This window comes from Lepidothrix coronata, unplaced genomic scaffold (assembly GCF_001604755.1).
Source record: "Lepidothrix coronata isolate B3197 unplaced genomic scaffold, Lepidothrix_coronata-1.0 Scaffold263, whole genome shotgun sequence".
Lineage (NCBI taxonomy): Eukaryota > Metazoa > Chordata > Aves > Passeriformes > Pipridae > Lepidothrix > Lepidothrix coronata.
In genome coordinates, this window is record NW_016690443.1 from 172,586 (window position 1) to 198,286 (window position 25,701).

General features: G+C 58.4%; 2 protein-coding genes across 6 annotated transcripts; both read left to right on the forward strand.

Annotated features, from left to right (window-relative positions):
• Window positions 1-7,040: 7,040 nt before the first annotated feature.
• TEAD3 (TEA domain transcription factor 3) lies at window positions 7,041-20,548 on the forward strand. 4 transcript variants are annotated; one of them, XM_017835758.1, is made up of 13 exons: window positions 7,041-7,279; window positions 10,249-10,313; window positions 12,106-12,168; window positions 12,300-12,362; window positions 14,821-14,832; window positions 15,179-15,316; window positions 15,545-15,588; window positions 15,696-15,757; window positions 16,140-16,273; window positions 16,386-16,559; window positions 16,720-16,860; window positions 17,073-17,225; window positions 17,824-20,548. In XM_017835758.1, the coding sequence occupies exons 1-13, from the start codon at window positions 7,144-7,146 to the stop codon at window positions 17,935-17,937; spliced, it is 1,299 nt and encodes a 432-aa protein (XP_017691247.1). In that variant the 5' UTR covers window positions 7,041-7,143; the 3' UTR covers window positions 17,938-20,548. The 4 variants fall into 4 exon arrangements, with proteins under 4 accessions (XP_017691247.1, XP_017691248.1, XP_017691245.1 ...); XM_017835756.1 differs by having other exon boundaries at window positions 7,060-7,279; window positions 16,419-16,559; XM_017835759.1 differs by lacking the exon at window positions 12,106-12,168 and having other exon boundaries at window positions 7,044-7,279.
• Window positions 20,549-21,285: 737 nt separating this feature from the next.
• On the forward strand, window positions 21,286-25,700 carry SMPD2 (sphingomyelin phosphodiesterase 2). Of its 2 annotated transcripts, none has more exons than XM_017835746.1 (11): window positions 21,286-21,838; window positions 22,125-22,305; window positions 22,741-22,837; window positions 22,920-22,996; window positions 23,262-23,355; window positions 23,444-23,533; window positions 23,889-23,971; window positions 24,186-24,318; window positions 24,391-24,495; window positions 24,573-24,729; window positions 24,956-25,700. In XM_017835746.1, exons 1-11 carry the CDS (start codon window positions 21,610-21,612, stop codon window positions 25,297-25,299), a joined length of 1,590 nt encoding a protein of 529 aa, XP_017691235.1. In that variant the 5' UTR covers window positions 21,286-21,609; the 3' UTR covers window positions 25,300-25,700. The 2 variants fall into 2 exon arrangements, with proteins under 2 accessions (XP_017691235.1, XP_017691236.1); XM_017835747.1 differs by having other exon boundaries at window positions 21,286-21,606.
• Window position 25,701: the final 1 nt, after the last annotated feature.

The window sequence follows — 25,701 nt, forward strand, 5'->3', positions numbered from 1 at the left end:
TTTTTGGTTTAGGAAGAAGCACACCCGCCTGCAGGCATGTGAGCCCCCGACCCAAGTGAGCGTCAGGTTTTTATTAGCAAGAAGATCTGAGTGCTTCACAGTCTAGGAGCAAAGGTCTGGTCCAAGACTCTGCTTTTCCATGCCCAGCTTTGTGCCTGCGCACTTGGTGAATAAGTTGGGCAGGGTCCTCCCTTGGTGCTTGCCAGCACCTGTGCCCAGCTATGGCATGAGTTTGAGCTCCAGCTCTCATGTGAGGCGGCTGCTGTGCCCTGCTTGCAGCCTTGCCTGGGTGGCATCACGGAGCGGAGGGTCAGGGTCCAGCTCCGATGTTTGGATGTTAGTGTGCGGGGTAGGGGGCTACCACACTGTGCCAGGCTCTCTGGCACTCTTGGGCCATCCTCCTTGCTGGAGCTCCTTCTTTTACCAGGAATACTGCCTTCATGTATTTTTAGCAACTTTCCTTCCTGAGAATTCCAGAGCAATTTTTCAATCTGCAGGAACAGGGATCACTGTGCCCATTTCCAGCTCTCGTCTCAGGCAGTGGTGAGAGGTGCTGGGAGAAGGCGATTCACTGCCACAAGCTCCTGACATGCTCCTGGCATGCACAAGGATTTGCTTGCTGGGACTGTCTGGGGTGGTGGCAGTAAAATGGTGCTAAACCAAAATATACTTCTCTGAGAAAAAGTGACCAATGGAGTTTGTGCCAGGCAGCACGTACCTGCTATTGCAGCTCCTGCAGGACCTCAGCTTGGCAGTGCCTCAAGATTCTGAACTCGTTGCAAGAGGGCAGGGAAGTGTGCCCCCTCACACGGGTGACAGTGGCCAGGTGACAGTTCCATGTCACATTCTGTCCCAGACTCTGGCAGCCAGGGGCATCTCCATGTCTCAGCTGGGACAGTAATACATGACAGGCCCCCTGCCCAGTGTCTCAGGTGCCGATCCCCCCCAGTCAGTTCCTGCACCCTCCAGCCCACAGGATTTCTCCTGGTTGGAAGCTGGGAGTGTGACAGTCAGTGCTAACCCGGGCTCTGGCGGGTGCTGCAGCGCAGGCAGTGGGTGCAGCTGCTGCCCAGGCAGGGTTGGGTTTCGCGGGGGTGGAGGCAGCCGGGGGCGCGTGTGAAATTCATTTCAGCCTTCCTCCTCCTCCTCCTCCTCCTCCTCCTTGCCTGGCAGCCGGTGTCCCCTGGAAGACATTTTCCCTGGCCCTGCTGCAATGGCAAAAAATGGGGTCAGCAATACCTGGAGCTCCTCTGTGGAGGCATTTCTCCTCTCAGGAGCAAATCTGAGGGCTGCTGGGGTCCCTGAAATGCCTGGCTGGCCCAGATGGTGGGACACTATCCCACTGCAGGCACAGGACTGCCTGGCCCAGGCTCCCCCAGTGCTCCCCTGACAGCAGTGCCCCTTAGCTTCCCCTTGGGACAAGCTGGGAGTCCCTGAGGACTCCAGACTTGTCGGCTGTTCCAAGCTCATTTACAGGAGATGTTCAGGGAGACATTCTGGAATGGACACATTTTGGCACAGAAGCAAAGCAAATTCAACGGTCCCCAGGGAGTGCTGCGTCCAGCACTGGCTGTGCCATGGGCCACTAGCACTGGGGGTGTTGCAGGACGGCATGGCAGTGGCCCATCCCTGGCAGGCGACTCCAACCCTGTTGTTTCCATCCAGCTAGTTTCATAACACAGAGAGCAATTAATGCTGTAAAAGCTTTCTATTTATGCGCTGCTGGGTGAAACGCCCCGTCCTGGCTGGGCAGGGCAATGTAATTGGGCCAGGGAGGCATGCTGGGTTACAGTGTCCGTCTGTCCTCTGCCCTCAGGTCTTGAGCCTGGAGGCTTGAGCAAAACCGGCTCAGGTCCTCCAGAAGCCGAAACCCAGCTCTGCTGCCCAGCTGTGCCCTGCGTTTGCCCCATCCCCTCCCTCCTTCCTGACAAAATATTTTGGGGCAAATCACTCACATTTCCACAGCCCTTTGGGATGAAGGGTCTGAGCATCTCTCAGCCGTGTGCCACTGAGTGAGGACCAGCCACATCCCTGCCAGGTCGAGGCTCAGGGCTTTGCTGGGAGCTGGGGAGCAGCAGGGGTCCAGCTGGAGCTGGGGACCATGTGCCCAGGCAGCCCTGGCAATTCTTCAGACCCTAGTGGGATGCTGCCACATGGCCTCCTGCAGTTTTCTCGCTCCGATTGCTTCCTGAGCTGCCCGCCAAGCCGGAAGGGACAGGAAGCAATAGAGAGGAGGAAATTAGTTGGGCTGTCTCACAGGGAGCCAGCCTAGTGCATGGGGAGCTTTGCCACTGCCTGGGTCCCCAAACTGTGCCAGGGGACCCTTTTGGGAAAACGTGGCTGGTCCTCCCGCCCTGGCAGAGAGGTGCAAACCTGGGTGGGAGAAAGCAGAGTGGCCGCCCTTCTCTCCCAGATCCAGGGAATCCCTCAGCACAGTGAGAGCTGTTTGGAAGAGGAGCACGATATAAACAAGCCTCCTTCCCCCACCCTTTCTGCCCTGCCGCATCTTGCTCAGCTGCTGCCACCCGCATTGATGAGTTCTGATTGTCCCTGGGACAGCCTCGTGCCAACCAGGATGGTGTCCCTGTGGGAATGGGGTAGTGTCTGGGGCAGGACGTGGGGCAGGGTGTTCCCAAAGGGTCTCTGGGCAGGGTGCTAGGGATACGGGACTCCTGCAAAGAGCAAGAGAAGAGATGTAGGGTCATCCTCAGCAGAGCCAAGAGCATTCGGCTCTGTGCACTCACTGGGGTTGTCAGCAGACAGAGCAACATCTTCCTGGTGTGTTATGGTCTTGCTGGTGTCCCCCAGGAGCTCCACGGCTTTTGGTTTTCTTTCAAGGGGCTCTGCAGAGCTGGTGGCTGTGTGATGGTGTGGGCAGCATTCCCTCTGGCCGTGTCACCAGGTGAGCAGAGGCGGCATCATGGACATTGCCTCCGGCCAGTGCTCCCCTGCCTGAAACGAGAGGCACAGTAATGAAGGCCTCTGCCTGCCTACAAATCAATGCCTGGAGTCAGGGCCCCGGCTGTGCTCTCACTGAGCCCCAATGTGCCAGGGCATGTGGGCAGGAACTGGGGTGCCTGGGAGTCTCGGCTTTGGAGTTTGCTCAACTGGGGTCTTGTAAAGCCATCCCTGGATGGGGGCTGCACCCTCAGCACCAGGGAGGATGGGGGCTTCTCTCCCCCTCACCCCTGGGGTGGGTGTGCCACTGGTCATGGTGACAGTGCAGTGGTGATGGTGGCCTCACTCATTCCCCCTGCAGGGCTGGCGCTGGCAGCACTGTGCTGGTGCGAGGCTGAGCACTGCTCTGTGCCATGCCTGCCTGGGCTTGTCATGAGCTTTTGTCCTTTTTCCATGGGGTCTGGGTGCAGGGGAGAGGGAGAAGAACTGGATCACCCTGGGCCCCCTGCATGTGGAGGCAGGACAGAACCGGGATGCTGCTGGCCCCCCACCCTGCCTTTGCAGGGTTCTTTGCTTCTGCAGTGTCCCCAGCACCTTTTTCTCCCAGGGTCTTTTTCTCCCAGTGTCCCCCTCCGTGGGCTGAGGGAGCCCCAAATAAGAAGGGGACTCTGGGGCTGCTGTGCCCCATGTGTTGTCCCTCCAGATAGTGCCAGCAGTCCCCCTTCTTGTGCAGCAAATGCTGATTATCGTGTCCTGCATCCCAGGCGCTTTGAGGGGATGCTTTGACAGTAGCCACCCCTACCCCCCGTCCCAGTTTAACCAGGATAGAAGGGTTTTGAGCAGTGCAAAGGCTGCTTGGGCTGTGCCTCGTGGCTACACCAGACGGGACAGTGCTTTTGGGGCTGACCATGCTGGGATAGAGGAACATGCTGTCCCCTCAACTTGGTGGCACGGGATAGGGATGGAGACAGGGTGCACAGAGGCTTTGCGGGGGTGACAGGCACCTCTGCCTATGTCATAACCTCCCTGTGCCCCCAGCCCCAAGTGCTTTCCTCCATCCCACCCCACACACCCTTGACCTGATCTCTATCACAGCTGGTTGTGCTGGTCCCAGTAGCATCTTGCTCCTGGCCTTGACACCTGTGCCCGGACCCCGCGGGGCACCCACCAGGTGTCTCTGACCACAGCTAGTTGCCTCCGAAGTATTTCCTTCCCCCCACCCACCAGATAACACTCATCTCCCTAGGACCCCTCCCTCTTTGGAACTTTCTTTGCCTTTGCAGAGCTTGAAGAGGCTTCTTGTTGCTTTAGCAGGGTCTCCCACCCAAGCAGCTCTCCCAACAGGGCAGCTGCCTGCAGCCCTGCTGCCTGCTCAGGCCCCAGGTCTCCCTCACGTCCCCCGAAGTGGTGCTGGGGCCGAGCTCTGTGAGCTCGTGGGAACACCACTGGTCTCCTGGCGCAGCTTTGTCCTCGCAGGGAAATAAGGGCTGCCCTGGAGGCATCCTCCCCTGCCTGCTGCGGGCACTTGTCCTGCATCTGCTGGGGGACCTCGCAAGGGTGCAGCCCCCTCCATCACCCTCTAAAGCCGTGGGCTAGAGTGTGTCCCCCACAAAGGCAGGATGCAGAGGGGCAAGTGAGCTGGATGTGGGGACGCCTGCCTGGTATGGGTGCGTGAGCATCCCCAGAGGGGGTAAGGACCGCTCCGTGGATCAGTGGTCCTGGGATCCGATCCAAAGCCTGCAGAGATGCCTGTGCTGTGGGAGGGGTCTTCCTGCCCTTGTCCCTGGGGAGCAGCCGGGAGGCAGGAGCAGGTGATGTGTTTTCCGGCAGGTCCGGTCCCCTCCCTGCCCGGAGCAGGTCTGGCCGCGGTCTCTCCACAGGCCGTCCAGCCCTGCCGGTTCCCTAATTGCTGCTGTTGGTGTTTTGTAAAGGGCAGGGTGGAGCGGCACTCGGCCGTGCCTTGCGTCAGCGCGGTGCATGCACCCTCCCTCCAGGAAATCCAATGTCTTGGCCTGGCCAAGGGCAGGTTCGGTGGAGGAGGAGGAGGAGAAGGAGGAGGAGCTGCTTCCTCGCACCTTGGTCGGGGCCCCAGCATCACCCTCCCTCCTCTTCCAGATTCCCTGAAAAGGCTGGACTGGGATTTCCCTGCTGGGGGGGGGAGTGGGGTGGGAGGGGGCTGGGAATCTCCTAGGGAGGGGGGCACATGTGCTGCAGACAGGGTGTGGGGGCAGCTATTACCCTGCCTGTGCATGCAGTTCCTGGCACGGGGACGATGACCCAGGGCACTGGGCATGCTGCCTGCAGTGGTGGAGCCAGCCCCATGGTTTTGCTCTCAGCCCTATAGCTTCACTCTTGGCCCTAATTGCATTCATCAGTTAGGAAGGGCAGGGAGTCTAGTGGGTCCCTGCAAAGTCAGCCCCCTGGCACCAGCTCCTGGGGCTTACTGCTCTTAGGGTGAGCTGATGGCAGCCCTGTGGTGCTCTGGGGTCCTGGGATGCTGCTGGGTGCTGGGCTGGCACCAGACTGTGGGGTCTCTGACCACTGAGGTATCTTGAGGCTGGGTGCTTCTGAGTTGCCGTGGTGCTGGGGGGTCTGGGGCTGCCATGGTGCTGCTGTGGGGTTGGAGGCCACTGTGGGCTTTGGGAGCAGCAGGGTCTTGGGCTGCCGTGTGCCCCTGAGTCATCTCCGGTTTCCATATGTCTGAGGGTTCCTGAGCTGCTGGGGGGTCTTGGACTGCTGTAGAGCAGCCAGGGCTCAGCACCCGGCCAAAGCAGCTGCACCCCAGTGTAGGTGCCTCACTGGGACGGAGTCCTGATGTGCTTGATGATCTGCAGAGGGTCCCACTGGGGCTGTCCCCACTCAGTGCCGTCCCTGCTCAGTGTCTGGTCCTGGTGTCCCCCCACCCTCCCATCCCAACACCCTCCTAGGTTTGGACAATGTATCCCTCCCAGGGGGCTGCCCCACAGAGTGCCCCAGCAGCAAGCACAGCACGGGCCTCGTGGTGCCGCGGGCCCGTCCGGCACTGCTGCCGCCATCCCTCCCTTGGCTGGCTGGCTCGATCCTACAATCCAGTTCTCCTTATTTGGCCACAGTGCTCGGCAAGAGGGGGAGCGGCGGCGGGGGGGACGCGGGCAGGGACGGGCAGCGGGACTGGAGGGGCTGACATCACATCACGATGAGGGAGAGAGAGATGGGGGGGTAAGTTTCTTTTTTTATAAAAGGAAAAAAAAAAAAAAAGGCAAGGCCTCACAGCGTACTTGAGCCAGCGGGCTCGGCAGTTCCTTTAAAAGGAGATGTCTGTGCCGGAGACCTTTGTACACTCCCAGCCTGTCCGGGAAGCACGGCGGCGCAGGAGACACCTCTCTACTCTGCTCCCACCGCCGCCAGCTGCCGCCAAACATGTTATTGCAAAACACTGAAACACTGCGCTGGGAGCCAGGCAAACGGAGGAGAAGAGCAGAAGGAGGAGGAGGGTTGAAGACTCTCCAGCATCACCCACCAGCTGGGGAGGGCCTGGGGCCCCAGCAGAGCATCCTCAGAGTGGGGGGCCTCTCCCAGTGCCAGGGGTAGGGCTGCCGGACAGCTCCGGCCACCTGGTTCCTATTAGTGGGGTCTGGCTTGGAGCCACCCAGCATCTCCCTTCAAATCCCAACTCTGCCTTTGCCATGTGTAGTGGAACAGGGATTTTGGGGGTTGGGGTTGTTCTTGGGGCCAGTTCACTCAAGGAGGCTGCTGTGTGGCAGTTGGTATTGGTATGGGGTCAGGGTTCACAAGCTGCAGGGCTCTTGCCACCCTGTCCCAAGGTGTCACCCGTGAGCACCATGTGCCCAAGTTCCTTGTATGGATAATGCAGTAACCAGGCAGTTTTCTTCCCAGACTTTATTTGGTGGATCCTGGGTGGTCACCTGTGGCTTGGATTTGGGGGAAATCATGGCTCTGCCCCCAAGGAAAGCCTGTTTGTCTCTGATGCCCCACATCTAGATGCTGCTCTGGGTGTGAGTGGGGACAGAGCAAGAGCTGGGGACAGAGCAAGAGCCAGGAACAGACCTGGGACCGCACTGTCACTGCAGCCTCACTCCCCCAGCAAAGGTCTCTGGGTCTAACAGGTGTCCCCTGTGTCCCAGCAGGTTGTTGTGTGTCCGTGGGGGCTCAGGGTCGGAGCCCAGAGCAGCCAGCACCATAGCGTCCAACAGCTGGAACGCCAGCGGCAGCCCCGGGGAGGGGCGGGAAGATGGCCAGGATGGCATGGACAAGAGTCTGGACAATGATGCCGAGGGTGTGTGGAGTCCGGACATTGAGCAGAGCTTCCAGGAGGCGCTGGCGATCTACCCACCCTGTGGCCGGCGGAAAATCATCCTCTCAGACGAGGGCAAGATGTACGGTGAGTGACAGGGGCAGGATGGAGGCAGCAGGCAGGGACTGGGCTTCTGGCCAGAATGGGGTGGCCAGGGCTGAAGCAAAACCTTCTGCCCCAAACCCACACTGGGGCATTGCCCTTGAGCACTCCCCCAGCCCTGAAAGCAGCTTCTCCAGGTTCATCACAGAGCTGGACTGGGGAGGTGGCAGTGACCTGCGTCCCCTCCCTCTGCGCTGGCTCTCCCTCCCGCTCCCTCCTTCTCTCGGCCCTGCTGGACTGACTGGTTTGGTGAAGCTGTCAGGCAGGGAGGGGGTGAGGACAGGGAGCTGGTGCAGGACTGCAGGGCCAGAGGCAGCCCCAACCCTCCTGCTCCTGTGTGCCTCTGCATCGCTCCCCAAACTCTCCCCAACTGGACCCAGTGGTGAGCACCCCGTGGCAAGGGTCACTCACCCACCCTGAGCCATCTGCAGGCCGCTCAGTTTTTGGTGACGCTGTTGGCAGCAGCAGGGTTGGTCAGCCCCACTGGGACAATGATTTTGGGGGTGTCTCAGCCTTGTTTCCAGTGTCTCCCAAAACACTTCTGTCTTGGTGACTCTGCAACTGGGAGAAAGAGGATAAGGGTGGGCCATGTAGGCAGGAGGTAACACTGACGTGGGGCGCATGGTGCCACCAAAGAGCAGTGGAAGGTGCAATGGTGTCTCTATCCCTGCCATGGTAGGGGCTGGTCCCTCTTCCCCTCTACCTCCCAGGGTGTCACCCCCAGGGCTGGTGACCTCAAAGTCAGCAACAGGCTATTACTATCACCCCATGGTGACAACAGGATCAGGGCCAGCATCTCTATCCCCAGCCTCCAAAATACATCAGGATGCTGCTGTCAGGGCAATGGCTCACCCACTGCCAGTGGAGAGGGGCAAAGGGGATGCAGCTTTGTGGAGAGCACTATGCCATTGTCCCTGTCCCCATGCCAGCTCCCTGTGCTACCCTGCTTGCCAGGGCCCCCAACTCACAGCACCAGGACTGGTGAGTGGGGGGTGGGGGGGAGCACAGGGCTTCCCAAGCGGGTGCATTTTTTGGATTTCTCCGGGAATAGCTGAAGTGCCGCCGGGAGCCTGGCCCTGCGCAGCACACCCCAACCGGTTTTTCCAGCCTTTCAGAGACATCTGGCAGCTGCTTAAAGAGGCAGCAGCCCCCTCCAGCTGCCTTTCATCTCCCCCCACCTTCTCCAGCACCTCCCCCCTGGGATTCACAGTATCCCTGGCTGGCCATACCAAATTTACCAGGACCCCCAGGGTCACTGGAGGCACAAGCGATGCCAGCATGTGACATAAGGGTGTGCCAGTGCCACTGCTCTCCACCACCACCCCTCTTTTTGGGGGTCCAATGGGATGCCCACAGCCACACCAGCCCCTACCCCACTGATGCGGGATTGGCAAAGCAGGTGGGAGCTGGGGGACCAGGACCCAGGACGGGCATACTGGGCCTTGCTACACTCTGCTGCCTGATGGGTTATTTTTAACCCAGCCTGTCCAACTGGTTCATGTGGTGGTGTCAGGGGAGAGGAATTTGAGGAATGTGGTAATTTGGAGGAGGACATGCCCTCTCAGAGGGAATGGCACGGTCCAGATGAATCACAAGGAAAGGGGACAGGGCACGTGGGTACAGGGATGGCTGCAAGGGTGTAGCCTAGGGTGGCCTGGGCATGTTGTGAGGCAGGACGGCTGCAGGAGATGCTGCCCCTGGCTCCTGGGCACTAGGTGCTGGGCTGGCACTGCCCCACTGGGTCCATGAAGGCACCTACATTTCTTTCCCATATTTTTTCCCCATATTTCTTTCCCGCAAGCAGGGTATGGGAGGGACAAGGTGGGACTCAGGAGAAGGGCATGCAAAGGGAGATGCTGTGGTGCTCAGTGAAGATGTACCCCCAAGCTGGGGCTCAGCACCAGAGTCCCTTCTGCCCGCACCCCTTGTCATCACCTTGCTGTGGGCATCGCCTCACCTGGGCACCCTGGAGGACCTGGCCCTTATTAGGTGCTAATGAGGCCAAGCACCGGCACAGGCTGGGAGGCTGGAGGGATGGGAGCTGTGCTTAGTGCTAGGGTGCCACACTGGCTGTGCAAGGGGTACCCCCATTGCCATCCACCCACCAGCTCCTGCCTGGCGTGGGCACCCCAGGGTGCAGCCATCCCTGCATGGCACCTGGCCCTGTCTGTCCTCATGTGTGTGTCCCCCCAGGAGGGCCCAGTTGCTGTGGGGCTGGGAGGGGGCCAGTTGGAGTGGAAGAGGAGAGGGGAGTGTATTTTTTTTAAGGGATTTTTTTATTCTTTTAAAGCTGAAACCCGCTCCAAGGGCATTTCGACAAGTTCCAACCGCGACCATCTGGTCCATTAAAATAAATCTGGCGTGCCTGGCCGCCCCCGTGCGCGGGGGGGGCGAGGGGGGCGGCAGGGGCCGGGGGGGCCGGGACCGGGAGAAGAAAGCTCCCAGCTGCTCTGACGTTTGAACGTAGATTGGCCACAGCTGGCCCCTGAAATGTGGCACAAAAGCAACTTCTGCTTCGAATTAAACCAGGACGTTAGGAAATACTGGTGGAAAGGCCAGCACGGCTTGCAAACGAGAAGCGGGGTGTTGGGGGAGCAGCTCGCGACCCCTGCGGGCAGGGCTGCGGGGAGTGGGTTCTTCGGCTCCGAGGGGGTTCCAGCTGGGATGAGTTTTGGGGGAGTCTGTGGTTGGGGACACCGCTGTAGTCCCCGGTGACTGTCACCTCCCTCTAAGCCCCGGTGTATGGGGCTGGCAGAGCCGGCGGGGTGGGGGCACGGGGCGGGAGCGCTGCCCCGCCCTGCCCTGTCCCGTCCCGGCCCCCCCAGCCCCGACACCGTCACGGCAGCGCCACCTCCTGGCAGCGCCTCCCCCGCCGGGGCGGGGGTCCGCGGGCGCTGCGGGGGTGATGCCCCCGGCCCTCGTTTCCCGGGGCTGACTCCTGGCTGTGCCGGCAGGTCGTAACGAGCTGATCGCCCGGTACATCAAGCTGCGAACGGGAAAGACACGGACGAGGAAGCAGGTGAGGCATTGCTCTGCTGTTTCTCCTGGGGTGGGCTCAGGGTGGGATGGGAGGGGGTGCCAGGTAAGCCCGAGGGGGAGCGGATTTTCTGGCTGCATCGCCCGCCCTCCATGTCCCCTCCTGGAGCCACCGTTGCTGTCAGCGGGTCCCCCATCCTCTGTGAGGAGCTTCGCCTGTGAGCACAATCCCCCTCGGATTTGCTCTCTCCCAGGATGCCCTGAAATAGGGCTTGTAGGAGCAGGCAGCACCCAGCCCCCTGCCTGGTTGAGGTCACCCCATGGGTGGCAGGAGCCCTCAAAATCTCTATCCAGGCAGTGTGTGTATCTGTGTGTGTTGGCATGAATTTGCTACTCCTCCTGAGTCTGGAGACTGTTCCTACCTCTGCCCCTTGCCAGGCATTTTACCACTTCTGCCAGACGCCACAGCAAAGGCACCCCTGGGCTGAGACCAAGGCATCCCCAACTCAGCCAGGGATCCAGGGACTGGCTGTGCAGGGCTGTGGTGCTGGTCTTGGTGGGGCCAGAGGTACCGCAGAACCCTTTCCTCAACATTGCTGCCCTGCGCCATTGGATGCTGGGGCAGACAGGGACGCTGACAGGGCAGGGAGCACACAGTGGTCACACTCATCCCTGGAGCCCTCACCGCACCAAACCTGTCTGAGGACCAGGCTGCTGCAGCCCTCAGTGGGACATCTGTTTGTCACATGTCCAGTGGCTCTTCCCTCCCCTCCACGGTGGCCCCTAGCCAGGAGCCAAAACACCCGTCCTGGCAGAACCAGTGGCCTTGGATGCTGGGGAGCATCTCCCACCATAGGGAGATGGATGGGTTTGGGACACTTAGGCTGGGACTGCCATGAGTCCCAGCAAGAGAGGAATGCTGGTCCCAAGGCACTGAAGGTGACATTGCTCCAGGACTTATGCTGGAGGGAGAGGGACCACAGTCTGGCCACTGTCCTTGTGTTTAGACCAGTGCCAAGCAGTTCTTTATTTCTGGCTTAAAGACATAGGTGAGCCCCCCCTCCATGGGGTAAGAATGCAGTGCTCTGGAGGGACTCAGGAAAAGCGCAGGGGAGAGCTGACATGGCATTGATCTCTCTGTGTGCTCGTGTCCTGGACAGCCCTGTGTCTCTTCTTGGACAGACTGGCACTGGTGTGAGAAGGTTCTTCCTAAAATCAGCCCCAAAGCCTGGTGGGTTGCCAGATGCCCCCCTGCCTGTGGCTCAGGCCCCCCAGCCATGCTGCACCGTTCCTGCCTGGACATCAGTCCCTTTTCTTTGAATCCTCCTCCTACAGGGACCTAGACACAAAAAAACACTTTCTCATCTTTCCCACCTGCAAAATCAGCAGGAGCCCTGGGGCAATGAGTCAGTCCCTCCTGGATTAATTTAGGACTGGCAGTCCCACTGCAGCCCCTGCCAAGTAACCCAGGGGCACCCCAAACCTGCAAGGCTGTATCCTCAGGTTATTGTGCTTGCAGGGGCTGGCAGGGTCTGTCTATCTCCAAGAGATGGTAAATATTGACCCACTCAATTGCAGCAGCTTTACTCCAAGGAGCTTCACCCCAGCCAGGGCGGCACAAACAAGCATCAACCAGCACAGCACCAGGGTCCCCCTCATTTTTCCTTCCTCCAGCTCGCGGCAGGTGCACGACCCTCAGCATCATCCAGAAGCAGCAAAAAGTGCTCCCCCATTTCTCCACACTCCCTTCCCTGGGGACAGCATCCCACCCTGCAGGGGGAACATATCTTCACGTTCTCTGTGTTTTCCTTTCCGAACGGCGTGGCGGGTGCTAGGTGTCCAGCCACATACAGGTTCTAGCTCGGAAGAAGGTGCGGGAGTACCAGGTTGGCATCAAGGTACGTTGACGCCCTTGCCCAGGTGTCTGCAGCGGTGTCTCTGTGAGCATGGGCAGCCCCTCTCCTTCTTCCTCCTTTCCTCTGGTTGACGGCTCTGCTGTTCCCCCTCTCCTTCTGCTCTCTCTCTGCAGGTCTCTAGCCACTTGCAGGTTCTTGCCCGACGGAAATCTCGTGAGATTCAGTCCAAGCTGAAGGTACGCGTTCCCCGCATCGCTGGCCCCCGCCTGCTGACGACTAACCCCCTCAGCTCTGCGGTGTGCCGCTTGCTTCCCTGTATTACCTTTCTTTTTTGGTGTTTTATTTTTCTTCCCGCTCACTTGGCTTCTAGGACCGGATGATCTTTACAGGTGTCATTGTGGGATGCCCAGAGAGAAGTGCAAGGAGGGGCAACAGAGCCCTTCCCTTTCCTTCAGGAGGGTGAATATGGGTGCCGAATCCCCTCTTTTCACCTGGGCAAGAACTCTGCCATGGGGAAATGTGGGTTTAAACCCTCCTCCAGTGATGTATGAGGGCTGCCCCCTCTTTTGGGCCATCAGGGGTTCTCCCAGGAGGGGAAGATCTCCTCAGAGCAGCCAATGAAGCAGAGTAAGGTTTAAGCAAGGTATGCAAAGGCCCGCTCCCCTCCTCAACTGAGACCTGACCCTACTCAGGACAGCTGTTGGTGGGATGTGGGCAGAAGCAGGGGGGTCAGGGGGGTCCCTGCAGGCTGCCAACCCAGTGGCTCGTGAGACACCAGGATGTGAGTATGGCCTAGGGGCACCTCAGGGATGTGCATGGCAGCAGGTCCAGATGGGGCCATGCTGCTGGGAAGGAGGCTCAGCAGTGTCGGGGCAGTCCATGGTTCCAGGAGCCAAGGGAGCCAAGTGAGGAAAAACTAGATCATCCTCTCTCTCTTCTCTGGTTGGCTTTTCTTTCCTTCCTTCTCTTCTTTCCTCCTAACTGGAGCCCAACTAATCCTTCCATAACCGTTCCCACCGAGCTTTGTGGTGGCAGTGGGGAGGGTGATGATGGGGGGGCGTAGACAGGCCTGGGAGCATCACCAAAAGACCGAGCCCTGTTCGGGTTGGACGCACACGGTGCAAGGTGGGGGGCAGAGCAGTCCCCACTGCATGACTGCCCACTGGGGACAGCCAGCTCCTGGGATGTGCCTGACTTAATGCCTGCACTGTCACACCAGGGAGGATCTCCTTGGGCATCTCCAGGGGTGACCTACTGCCTTGCTGGGTGTGTGGGAGCCCAGAAAACCTTTCAGCCCACTGACCTTGAGGTCCCAAAAGCATCACCAGCCCCCCCTGTCCTGGGTGCTCTATCCATCTCCAGCACTGAGGCTGGCAGCAGGGGCCAGATAGTTGAGAGCGAGGGCCACCATCAGAGCTGGAGCTGGCAGTTTTGTCCTCAAAGCTTTAACAAGCTCCAGTTCATGCTGCCTGGAAGCTCACCAAGCTGTGCCCTCCAAAGCCCTTCAGCAAGGACCCCAGTGCCCCATGACTGAGGTGGCAGGAGGGCTCCCACAGCCCAGGAGGGTTTGATCTGCTGGGAGAAGCCAGGAGATGGCACCCAAAACTATTTGGGGAGGCTCCTCTGCGCTTGTATGTCTTAAACCCAGCTCCTGAGAAGGGCAGTCAGGGAGGTGAGGGGGGCAGCAGGGTCAGCAGCAGCAGAAGCCTTTACAACAAAATAACACAGAATGAATAGCTTTTCTTGCTGCACAGCACAGTGCAGGGCAAAGGGGGAGTTGGAGGCAGCAGTGACTCCTGGGGTCCAGGGTTGGAGGCCTGTGTCCATGGCTGTGCTCTCTATCCCCAGGCATGCTCCCTGCGGGATTTGGCAGGGAACGGCCAGGACAGAGATCCCCCTGAGCAATACTCCAGGGATACAAAACATCCTTTCCCAAGACCGGTGCAGGCAGCCCTCTGACCTCATGCAGCACCGTGGGATGGAAATTCCCTTCCATGAGCAGTGTCTGTATTTTTGAGCTGCAGTCATGTGTGTGTTCATGCTCCCGGCGTGTGGCTGCATGCCTGCGCTCCCACCCTACCCCAGGTGAAAATAAATGAAGCATTGATCCCTGGGGAAGGTTCAGAAGGAAAACAGAGGGTGTGCACTGGGACCAGCATGCACATGTCCTGTGAATGCAAGTGGAGGAGCAGCCTTGCCCCAGGCAATACCTGGGAGCCCTTGAGCCCTGTGCTCCTGCCCAGCGGTGCTGTGACCTCCAGAGCAAAAGGGAAAAGGAAAAATGATTGGTCTCCTATATAAATGCACACATAGCAGGTGCAGGTGCCCTTTGCCAGTCAGAGCAGGAGCTGGCAGCTCTTTCTCTCTGTGCCCTGACAAGCATTGAGGGCCCCTGAAGAGGTTGTAGAGGTTATTAAAGAGCCAAGAAAGACACAGGCTTGGCTCACCTCAGTGACCCCATAAAATACTGGGGAACTTTGGCATCCCGTTCCTGGTGGGATTAAGCCTAGGCATAAATGGCCACCATGTGCAATCCCCTGGTGACCAACCAGGTCGAGGGGTTCACTCCCCAAATCTGTGTGATGCCGTGATGAGCTGGGAGTGGGGATACCTGACTGATGGGGAGGTGCACACAGTACCCATAGGCTCCCAAAGCACTCTAACCTTTTTTTTTTTCCTTTCTTTTGTGGACAGGCCATGAACTTGGTAAGTTGAGTTTGAGTTTGAAATGGCTTTTGTTCCCCATTGCCTTTTGCCCTCTTCCATGGAGGGGCTAACCCCAAGGGTCGGGGGCGGCAGGGGTTGGGAGTGGGACGGGGATTCACATCTTCCAGAGCTGTCAGCTTTTGCCCAGGGAACATTTTCAAGCTTCAAATGTTAATTAAGATGGGTACATTTGAGAGGGGTGGGGGGATCCCTCTGCCCTCACCCCTCAGCCAGGCTGCAGAGTTGGCTCCTAGCTTTGCAAAACCTGTCAGACACAATTGGATTGAGGGAGCTCAGTCTGCCCCTGTAACCACCACTACCCTCCTGTCTTCCCTTTTGCCTCCAGGACCAGGTCTCGAAGGATAAAGCTCTGCAGAGCATGGCTTCCATGTCCTCTGCGCAGATCGTGTCAGCCAGCGTCCTGCAGAACAAGCTCAGCCCCCCACCTCCTCTTCCTCAGGCCGTCTTCTCTGCTGCCCCCAGGGTGAGCACAACCCCATGTTCCCCCGTACAGGGACCCCCTGGGGTAGGGGGGCCATGGATCCTTGTGCATGAGCCACACAGGACAGGGGGATGATCAACAGCCATCCTCAGCCATGGTGGCAATGCAGGGGGAGAAATGGGGGCTCCCTGCTGTTTGCAGCAGGTGAGGGGAATTTGGCTGGGGCAGAAAGTCATAAGCCACTGACTTTTCCCTGTGCTACTTCCCCAGTTTTGGAGTGGGCCTATCCCAGGACAGCCTGGACCCTCTCAGGAGTAAGTATGAAACCCCTCCACTACCTGGCAGCAGGCAGGACCCTACCTTGGCAAGGGAATGGGGTATCTCGGGCTTGGTAACCTGATGATTGCTCTTTACTTTCCAGCATTAAACCGTTTGCACAACCAGCTTACCCCATCCAGCCACCCATGCCTCCATCACTAGCCAGTAAGTCACGTCCTTGCCCCCCTTGCAGGGAACCCTGCGCCCCTGCCAGGTCATATTTGTCCCCTGTCCCCTCCCCACCCACAGTGCTACCCACCTGAGGCTCCTCCCCAGTCCTGATGGGGGAAAAGCCTGAGTTTAAACCTGGCAAAAAGTCCTGCAGTGAGCAGGACCCTGCTGCTCCTGGCTGGGTCCCCTCCAGTCCCTTTCCACTCAGGAGTAGGACTGGCACATCCTGTGTTTTAGCCACTCTGTGGGAAAACCCCCATGCTGGGAGATAAGGGAGAGTGGGGAATGCAGTGAGGACAGCAGCACCATGGCATTGCAGGGGGACTCCCCCCAGTTCACAGCTGCCCCCATCCCCATGTCATTCCCCCTGCCCCAGGTTACGAGCCCTTGGCTCCGCTCCCGCCAGCTGCATCAGCCGTGCCTGTCTGGCAGGACCGCACCATCGCCTCCGCCAAGCTCCGGCTTCTGGAGTACTCCGCCTTCATGGAGGTGCCGCGGGATGCTGAAACGGTAACGATCCCCTCCGTATCCCCACCAGCTGTGGGGGATGGCACACACACCTGTGCTTGGTGGCATCTTGCTTTCACCTGACCTCTCATTCTAATGTCCCTGGTCCCTACAGTACAGCAAACACCTCTTTGTGCACATTGGCCAGACGAACCCCTCATACAGCGACCCACTGCTGGAGGCCGTGGACATCCGCCAGATCTATGACAAGTTTCCTGAAAAGAAAGGTGGCCTTAAGGAACTCTATGAGCGTGGGCCCCAGAACTCCTTCTTTCTCGTCAAATTTTGGGTATGATGCTGGGAGGATTAGGATGGGAAGGGTTGTCCTTGAGCCATGGGCTCGTTGCAGGTTGGGCCCCCTGCCAGCATGAAAGCTGGTGTCTCCTGTCCCCATCGAGAGCTGGGTGTGGTGGTGCCTAATGGGACCCTCTCTCCCCTCATCTCTCCAGGCTGATCTGAACAGCACGATCCAGGACGGGCCGGGGACCTTCTACGGTGTCAGCAGCCAGTACAGCAGTGCAGAGAACATGACCATCACAGTATCCACCAAGGTGTGCTCTTTTGGGAAGCAGGTCGTGGAAAAAGTGGAGGTGAGTTCCATGCCCTGCTGCATCGGGAAGGGGTAGGAATTGGTCCACAGCGGGTCCTGGGATGGAGAAAGCCCCAGAGCTGGGTGTAGGACATGTGGCTTCATACCTGTCCATGGGCGGAGTGGAGAGGACATCACTATGTCCCAGCTGGCCACCACTTGCCTATGCCTACGTCCCATGTGACAGCTGCTCACCCTGGCTGTCCCCTGCAGACGGAGTATGCACGTCTGGAGAACGGACGGTTCATCTACCGCATCCACCGGTCTCCCATGTGCGAGTACATGATCAACTTCATCCACAAACTCAAGCACCTCCCAGAGAAGTACATGATGAACAGTGTCCTGGAGAATTTCACCATCCTGCAGGTACCTCCACTCCTTTTCCAGGGAATGTTTCCCACTGGAAGTGTGGAGCCCGCACTTGCATTGGCCCTGCCGGCCCTGGGCATGTGCTCCAGCAGCTCAGATACTCCTGGCTGTGCCTGAGCCCACACAGCCCCTGAATTCCAGGGAGCAGATCTTGATGATGCAAACAAAGTGGCTATTCCTGAGCCTGGACGAGTCTCCCAGATAATGGGAAGCAAATTTTTCACGGTGCAGTTAAATAGGCTGTGCCTGAGCCTGTTTGCCTTCCCCAAATAATGGGTAGCAATTTTTTGTGGTGCAAATGCAGTGGCTATGCCTGAGCCCATGCAACCCTCCCCCAAACAACAGGTAGCAAATTTTTGGTGGTGCAATTCAGGCTGTTCCTCAGCTTGTCCCCTCCCCCCGCCCCAAAACTGGGTAGTAAATATTGACGGTGCAATTAAATTGACTCTGCCAGTGCCTGTGCAACCCTACAAATAATGGGTAACAAATTTTTCATGATGCAAAGTGGCTGTGCCCATGCGCATGAGCCCATGCAACCCCCTGAATAACTGCATCTGCCCACAGCACTCCCCTAACACGCTCTGCTCTGCTACAGGTTGTTACGAACAGGGATACCCAGGAAACCTTGCTCTGCATTGCCTTTGTTTTCGAGGTCTCCACCAGCGAGCACGGCGCCCAGCACCATGTGTACAAGTTGGTCAAGGACTAGGGGCACTCGGGGACAGGCAGGGGCACAAGGGGCGTGCAGGGGAGGGAGGAGGCCACGCAGAGTAGCCGCCCGTGCCTGTTGCCTTGTGAGAAGTCATTTGAAGAGAGGAGGAGGAGGAAGAACAACAATAGCCAAAAAAGACTGACTTGTGATTGCAGATGTTTTCTACTTAGGAACAGTTTTTGTTTTTGTTTTTTTTTTAATAAATGAAATAAAAAAAACAAAAAAACAAAGAATGGGAAAAGAAACATAGGGAGAAAGGAAACCCACATCCGGTGCTGGATAAGGAGAGACCGGTCCTCGGTGTTGCTGATAAAGGCCAGGATCCCACCGTGTCGTCACCAGCAGGATGTCGGAGCAGAGAACGACCCTTTCTTTCACCCCCACCCTCACTCAGAAGTGGTCCTGGTCCTGAGTGGAGTGAGCACAGATGGGCTGGAGGAGGGGCACTGCACCAGGTCTGGTCCAAAACTGATTGGCATGGCAGCAGCAGTGTCATTGGCACAGCTTGGCAGAGCCCAGGTGGCAGTGGGGACCTGTGCAAGGCAGGAGCAGGGCAGAGCAGAGGGGAGGAGGGGGACATTGCTGCCTCCCTGGGACTGGCAGCTGGGAGGCTTCTCTGTGTGCAGTTAGGGCACTGGGAACCAGTGGCAGTGAAGGCATGAGGGCATCGACAATGCAAACCATGTTTTTTTATGTCTCTTTCTTTTTTTCTTTTCCTTTTTTTAAGTTAAAGTGCTTTTTTAATACTTTTTAAAAGGACACCATGCTTGTAATCGGGATGATGACCCTCTGCAGTGCCTGGGCCTCTGCCCCATGCTGTGCTGGTGACCAGCAGAGGGGACAGCAGAGTTTACTGGGTTGGAGGCAACAGCGGAACTACCAGGCACGGGGAGTGGCTTGTGTAGGGAAGGCTCAGGATGTTTTCATCTCTGGCTGGTTTTTGTGTGGGATCCCCTGAGCTCTGTGTGGGCTTTCAAGGATAGTGCTTGGGGGTGGCCCAGGCTCAATGTCCCTGCTGTGGTCACTTGCTGAGGAGTCATGAGTAGAGAGCAGTGAGGTTAGATTTGCCTGATTTACTTTGCATATATACATTTTCTTTGTTTCGGTTCTTTTTTCTTCACCTTTTTTGCCTTTTTTCTGTGTTGACTGTTCTGGATTGCTCTGTCCACTTGCCTGCATCCTGTGGGAAGTGGCCAGAGAAGTGGCTCGTGCAGGGAAAAGCATATTGAGCAACACAGGGCCAGGCTGTCAGTGGGCAGGGTTTAGGACAGAGGGGACAGAGACAGAGAGGGGACAGAGAACAGGAAGGATGCCAGGATAAGGGACTGGGTCTGGTTGGAGGTATTTTTATGGCTGCAGCCCAAAGTAAGCCAGTGCAGCATGCCCAGCCCTGAGGCTGCGACTGCAAGGACAGAGGCTGGGAAGAGCATCCCGGGGTGCAGGAGGGGCACAGAGAGACAAGGTGGCATGGAGCAAGGTGGCAGGAGGCTGGCAGGGGGACAGGGAACCCGAGGTGGCCAGGTCTGGACGGATTTTTCGTGTTGACAGGGGAGCGAAGGTGGCAGGAAATGCAGAGACCAGTGCTGCAGGGGGGGCAGGAGTGGTTTGAGGGGGGCTAAAGCCCAGGATGGGGAGACAGGGCAGGTTTAGGCTCAATGCTGCCAGGTGCAAAGGAGCAGGAACAGCCTCAGAGCCCAGGAAAGTGCCTTGGCTGCCACTGTGATGCCTTGTGTCCAGTGAGGCATGGGGGCTTTGACCTCTTGCTGCTGGGAGAAGACACCCATCCCTGTGGGACAGGGCAGAGCCATCCTGGCCCCACGCCCAGCTGAGGGCTCCGTGGTGGGACTGGACTTAGGCAGCTGCATTGAACAGGGCAAGATGGAGCAGGGTGGAAAGAGAGGGGAAAAATCCAAGGCAAGGCACTGGAGTCCTATCCCAGTGCTGTGCCAGGGCTGCCTGGCTGAGTTCTCATATGTAGCATGTTTGTTTGTTGGTTTGTTGGTTTTTTTCTTCTTCCGTTTCACTCACTGATCTGAAACTCTAGGAATGAAAACTCAAAACTCCCCCACCATAAAACACAGGTGTGCCCCACTCCCAGCCCCAACCAGGGACAAAGCTCTTCATTAACTGGACTGGTTTGTGCCTCCACCCCTCCCTGCATCCCTCCATCCCGCCTGCACTGAGCCCCAGGGTGTGCATCCACACCCCAGGCACTCGCTGACTGGTGCCCCCAGCAGCCCTGGCCGGGGTTTAGCCAGGATCCCAGAGACACTTTCTCAACTCCCCTGCCCCCCAGCCTCTCTGTTCTCCTCCAGTGTATTTATGAATTTCACATGAAGTACTGTTTTATTTTTTTAAAGACTTTGTAAAGCTTACCAGGGTTACAATCACCATTTTTAGAGCTGTGTCAGTCCACAATGTTAAAAATCCAATTTTTTATGTATTATATTTTTGTGTATTTTTTTTAATCCAGCTGTGATGGGTTGTATCATATATTTGTTGTGTTTACTGTATCTGTCCAACTTCAAAGAGAGGAGACTGTAGAGCTCCGAAAAAACTACAGTCTGCTAAATAAATATTAAAATTATTTGTTCATGGGTTGGCTCAAGTGCTTCTGAAGTTCATATTTTATTTCTTGGGATTTTCTTCAACAACCAGGACTATGAAAGCTGCTCTGTCCCATGAAACCCCATGGCTGGGTAACGTTTCTCTCGAGACCCCCTCTCCTGGCACCAGGATGCCACACCCAGCTGTATTTTGCTCTGATTTGAATCACTGGTGCAGGGTTTGCTTGGGAAAGGTCGACCAACCCCATGGAAGACGCTTCCCTGCAATTCCCGGCAGCATCGCTGGGTTCAGGGACACGTTTTAGGGGGTCGCATTCTCGCCCACGCCAGCAGCAGGTGGCAGAAGGTTGGTCTGTCCCACCAGTCAGCAACACCCCTCGAAGCCCTGCTCGTAGTGCCTCGGCTGTTCGGTACACACACCCGGTTCCAAACACAGGGGACAGAGATGACGTATTTTAACACCAGCTGCTTTCCCCCGTTCTGCGAGACACGCGCACCCCAGTGCTCCTCGTGCACCCCCAGCGCCCCCCGTTACACCCACCGGCCCATTCACCGACCCCGGCCCCAGACCCGCCCCAGTCCCATTCACCGACCCCGGCCCCAGACCCGCCCCAGTCCCATTCATCCGCCCCAGACCCGCCCCAGTCCCATTCACCGACCCCGGCCCCAGACCCGCCCCAGTCCCATTCATCCGCCCCAGACCCGCCCCAGTCCCATTCACCGACCCCGGCCCCGGCCCTTCCCCTTCCGCTCCGCTCCGTTGCCTGCCGGGACGCGTAGTCCGTGTAGTCCCTGCAGCCCCGCTCCAGGTCCGCTCTCGGCCCCGCCGGTCGCTCCGCCTTCCGTTCCTCCTGTTGCTCCGGTCCCGTCCCCGCTCGGCTGGTTCCCCCGTTCCGCCTGTTGCCCCGCTCCTCCAGCTGTCCCGCTCCGCCTGTTGCCGCTCCGCCTGTTGCCGCTCCCCCGTCCCGCGCCGTGTCCCGCCGCTGTCGCGCCGCCCGCCCGTCCCTCGGGGAGCCGGGAGCGGAGAGCGCCTCGGAGGGCTCAGCCTTGGTAGGAGACGCCGGTGTTAGCACTGCGCAGGAACGGGACGAGCAGCTCGGTAATGCCGCCGGAGCAGGCAGAGCTCGGCTCCCTCACCCGGCCGCCTGCTACCGGCATCCCGGAGCCCCAGAGTTTCTCTTTTTCGGTTCTAAACCGGAAACCGGATAATCTTAGGGGGTCAGGCGTGAGAGAAGCGAGGGCTGGGAGAGCGCTGGGGCTGGGAGAGCGCTGGAGCTGCTTAGGGAGCTTCTGGCTCCTCCGCGGTTTGGAGTCTCCAAAAGGATGCGTGGGCTTCCCGAGTGGGGAGGTGTGTGGGGTTGTCCCATGCCCGTGCTTCGCATGTCCGTTTTGAAACCAGGGTGAAAGTCCTTCCTGGAACACAACTCACTGACAGACAGAAGGTTGAGCCCTGGCCCACCGGTGCCCAAACTCACTGGATGGAGGGTCACGTGGATCCCTTCGTGGGGGCAAGTTGGGGTTCGGGATGGGCCTTGTGCACAGGAGAGGAGGGGTCAGGCCCAGGGTAGGCTGGAGCACCCTGAGCACTCCTCCTTCCTGGCTTTTGCCTTGGCTCAGCCTTTCTGCTACGCCAGCCTGGATCCCTGGCTCTGTCCTGCACCTTCCGCAGGCTGTCCCCCCAGTCTGCTCCCTGCGGGACCTCCCCCTGCCCAGCGTTGCCCTCTGGCCCCCGCAAAATCCAGCAAGAGATGGAGGGCGATCCCGCCCTGCGCCTTCGTGTCTTTGACCTCAACTGCTGGTGAGTCCAGTGTTCACCAGGGCTGTGCCCAGCTGCATGGGTGGGGACAGGGACACCACACTGGGAGAGGGGTCCCACTTTGGGGTTACCTTTGTGTCCCCTTCATTTTGGAGTCACACTACTCTCCTAGCCCCAGAGGGTCATGAGGTACTTGCCTGGGTAGTGCCTCCAGTCCCCTCTGTGCCTGTTAACCCCAGGGAAGGTCCCCCATTTGCACCCCAAGCAAGGATGAGCTGCCTCAGATCTGCAGGTAGGAGAAGCTGTCCCCAAACAGCCTCCCTGCATTATCCCTCTTGTCCACATGGCCTCGCATAGCCCTTTCCTGCTTATACTGGTACTTGGAGCCCTCTCTCCCCCATTTCGGATGGCAGTGTGCCCCGACAGCCCCCATCACCCTGTCCCCGCCAGGCTGTGACTGTCACCCCTCTCTGTCAGGGCCATTCGCTACCTGAGCAAACGGCGGCAGGAGCGCATCCGGCTCATCGGGGACATGCTGCGCCAGGAGGACTTTGATCTGGTGCTTCTTCAGGAGGTGAGGGCAGTTTCTGAGCCGAGTGTGCCCATTCCCAGCGTGGGATGTGTGACTGTTCTCAGCCCATCCTACTGTTCTCCAGGTGTGGAGTGAACGGGACTACAGTGACTTGAAGGTGAAACTAGGAGGCTGTTACCCCTTCTCTCATTACTTCCGCAGGTGAGAAGGACAAGGCCAGCCCCCCAGGACTGTCTGTGGGGCAGTGGGCAGGGCTGTGCCATGTCCTATGTTTGACACATGTAGAGACTGGTGCAGGTGCTGTAGGTCACCTCTGTCACTATGGGAGACCCCATGTCTGGAGAGTGGAATGCTCACGGGAGCACACTAGGACTCAGGCATCCGTGGAGCCCTCCTGGCTCGGGGCTGGAGGGAGGCAGAGTTTTTGAGGACCACACTTCCTCACTGTGCTTTTCTCCTCCTGCAGTGGGGTGATCGGCAGCGGCCTCTGCGTCTTCTCCAGGTTCCCCATTCTGGACACGCTCCTCTACCAGTACTCACTGAATGGGTACCCCTACATGGTGAGTGGGGCAGGAGGCATATGGCACCATTGTGTCCACCCCCACGGAGCCTCAGTGGCCCCAACCTGCTCTTCTTCCCCTCTGGCAGCTCCAACATGGGGACTGGTTTTGTGGCAAATCCGTTGGCCTTGTCATCATTACGATCTCAGGGATTATCTTCAACATCTATGTCACCCACGTGAGCATCCCAGGGAAAGACCCAGCATGGGGGGGGACAATGGGAAGGAGGGGGATGAGTGGCCATGCCACTTCTTTGCTGTCTGCTTGCTTTAACCCCTGCTCTTCACCCTCTGTCCTGGACTATGCACTGATTTAATAAAATATTACTCAGGAAGAGGGGACAGGGACACACAGTCTGGCTGTGCAGTGGGGTGAGCATCTCAGGCTGTCCCCAGGGGGGTGAGATAAAGGCAGAGGTGTTGGCCAGACCCTAGGTGAACCGTCTAGAGAAGTTGGGTAGGTTTGCAGGGAGCCTGGGAGCAAGGCAGGTGTTGGCATGGGAGTCAGCTTCTTTGCTCCCCTGCTCTCACCAGCTGCACGCCGAGTACTGCCGGGAGAAGGACGCCTACCTGCCCCACCGCCTGGTGCAGGCCTGGGAGCTGGCACAGTTCATCCGGTGAGCAGCCAAGGGGTGCCCCACAGGGTCCCCCATTGCAGGTCCCCAGGATATGTGCAGTCACCCCCGCCCCTGGGTCTTGCACTGCAGAGAGCTCCCAGCTGCACCAGTCCCAGTCAGGAGTAAGGCTGAGAAGCACTGGGTGGGTCCCAATCACTGCAGTCTGGCGCAGGGCAGCGCAGGGATGGGAGGTTAGCCATCCTTTCCCCTGCAGACACACCTCCAAGGCGGCTGATGTGGTGCTGCTGGGAGGGGACCTGAACATGCACCCCGAAGATGTGGGCATCCGGCTGCTGCGTGGCTGGACGGGGCTGCGGGATGCCTTTGCTGAGGCCACACACTTTGAGGTGAGCGGCAAGGGCTGAGTGGGGTCCCGGGGCAAACCAAGAGGCCCCCACCAACCAAAGCACTTGTCTCAGGGCTGTGAGGATGGTTGTACCCTTGTCCCCAACAACTGCTTCACTGACAAATCAGAGCTGCTGCCCTTCCCACTGGGCATCCGCATCGATTACATCCTCTACAAGGTAACGGGGGACCCTTCGCCACCAGCTGTGAGTGGTGAGGCTGAGGAACTGGTGTGACCCCTTGCACCCTCACCCAGGCCATCTCCAGCTTCATGGTAAAGTGTGAAGAGCTGAAGACCACCACAGGGGCAGCTCCGGGCATGGACGTCCCCTTCTCAGACCATGAAGCTGTGATGGCAACACTGCACATCCAGAGGCAGGGACAGGCTGCGGGTGCCACCCTCGCCACTGCTGGTAAGTTGGGGGGCTGCTGCCAGTGTCCACATGTGCTGGGAGGGCTGGTGGATGGACTGATGAAGTTGGAGTTTTTTGGGGATGTTTCCCTTTGCATGGGACATCCTTTGGGGTGGTGCTTGTGGAGTGGTGCATGGAACAGGGCACAGTGTGGGGATGTGAAAAAGAGGGGGTATAGGAGTGGTAGAGAGGGGTCCCACCCTATTGAGGTCCCTTGTCCCCGCAGAGCCAATGCTGGTAGATGTGGTGACAGAGGCACGGACAGAGGTGGCTGTGGGGCTGCGGGCAGCACAGCGGCAGCGCTACTCCTCGGGCAGGATGGCCTTGCTGGCCCTGCTGCTGCTGCTGCTGCAGGCCGTGGCTGCACTGGGTGCACTGGCAGGGCTGGATGCCGGGCAGCCCTTCCCCAAGCTCTCCTTCTGCCTGCTGGCCTGCCTTGCCATCGGCATCCTCCTTCTTGCCACTGGTCTCCACCTGTTTCACACCATGGAGGTGAAGATGCTGCACAGCACCGAGGAGCAGATGCGGATGGTGCTGCGGACGCTGCAGGAATGCCCCAGTGACGGCTGAACTGAGGCTGTGGGTGTCCCACAATACCCCTCCAGTGATGGCTGAACCGAGGCTGCGGGTGCCCCACAATACCCCTCCAGCCCCACTGTGTCCCTTTTTGATCCTTTTTTTAGCTGGCTTCTGGCAGCAGTGCAGCCAATGCAGTAGTGCAGGTTTGACATTTGCCTCTGAGAGAAATTAAGATATTGGGGGTAGATTTGTTGCACTGGCCCTTGTGGGAACTACGATGGACATGGGGTTTTATTGCTTTTTAAATATACCCTTTGTACCTGGAGGGACCTGCTGGCCTGGCTGGGAGGCTTGAAAGACTCAGGCTCCCCATGCCTAGGGTGGAACGCTGGCGACTGCTCTAACAACCAGATTTGACTCAGATAGAAAATAAAGGTGGTATTTTAGCCCTTG

Bases quoted from the DNA above. Each gene is read 5' to 3' on its own strand.
- TEAD3 (XM_017835758.1), top strand. From the start codon at position 7,144: ATGGACAAGAGTCTGGACAATGATGCCGAGGGTGTGTGGAGTCCGGAC. The intron at 15,589-15,695 runs GTAAGTATGAAA...TTTACTTTCCAG, and splicing joins CAGCCTGGACCCTCTCAGGA to CATTAAACCGTTTGCACAAC. The intron at 17,226-17,823 runs GTACCTCCACTC...GCTCTGCTACAG, and splicing joins AGAATTTCACCATCCTGCAG to GTTGTTACGAACAGGGATAC.
- SMPD2 (XM_017835746.1), top strand. From the start codon at position 21,610: ATGCCGCCGGAGCAGGCAGAGCTCGGCTCCCTCACCCGGCCGCCTGCT. The intron at 22,306-22,740 runs GTGAGTCCAGTG...CCTCTCTGTCAG, and splicing joins GTCTTTGACCTCAACTGCTG to GGCCATTCGCTACCTGAGCA. The intron at 24,319-24,390 runs GTGAGCGGCAAG...CACTTGTCTCAG, and splicing joins CTGAGGCCACACACTTTGAG to GGCTGTGAGGATGGTTGTAC.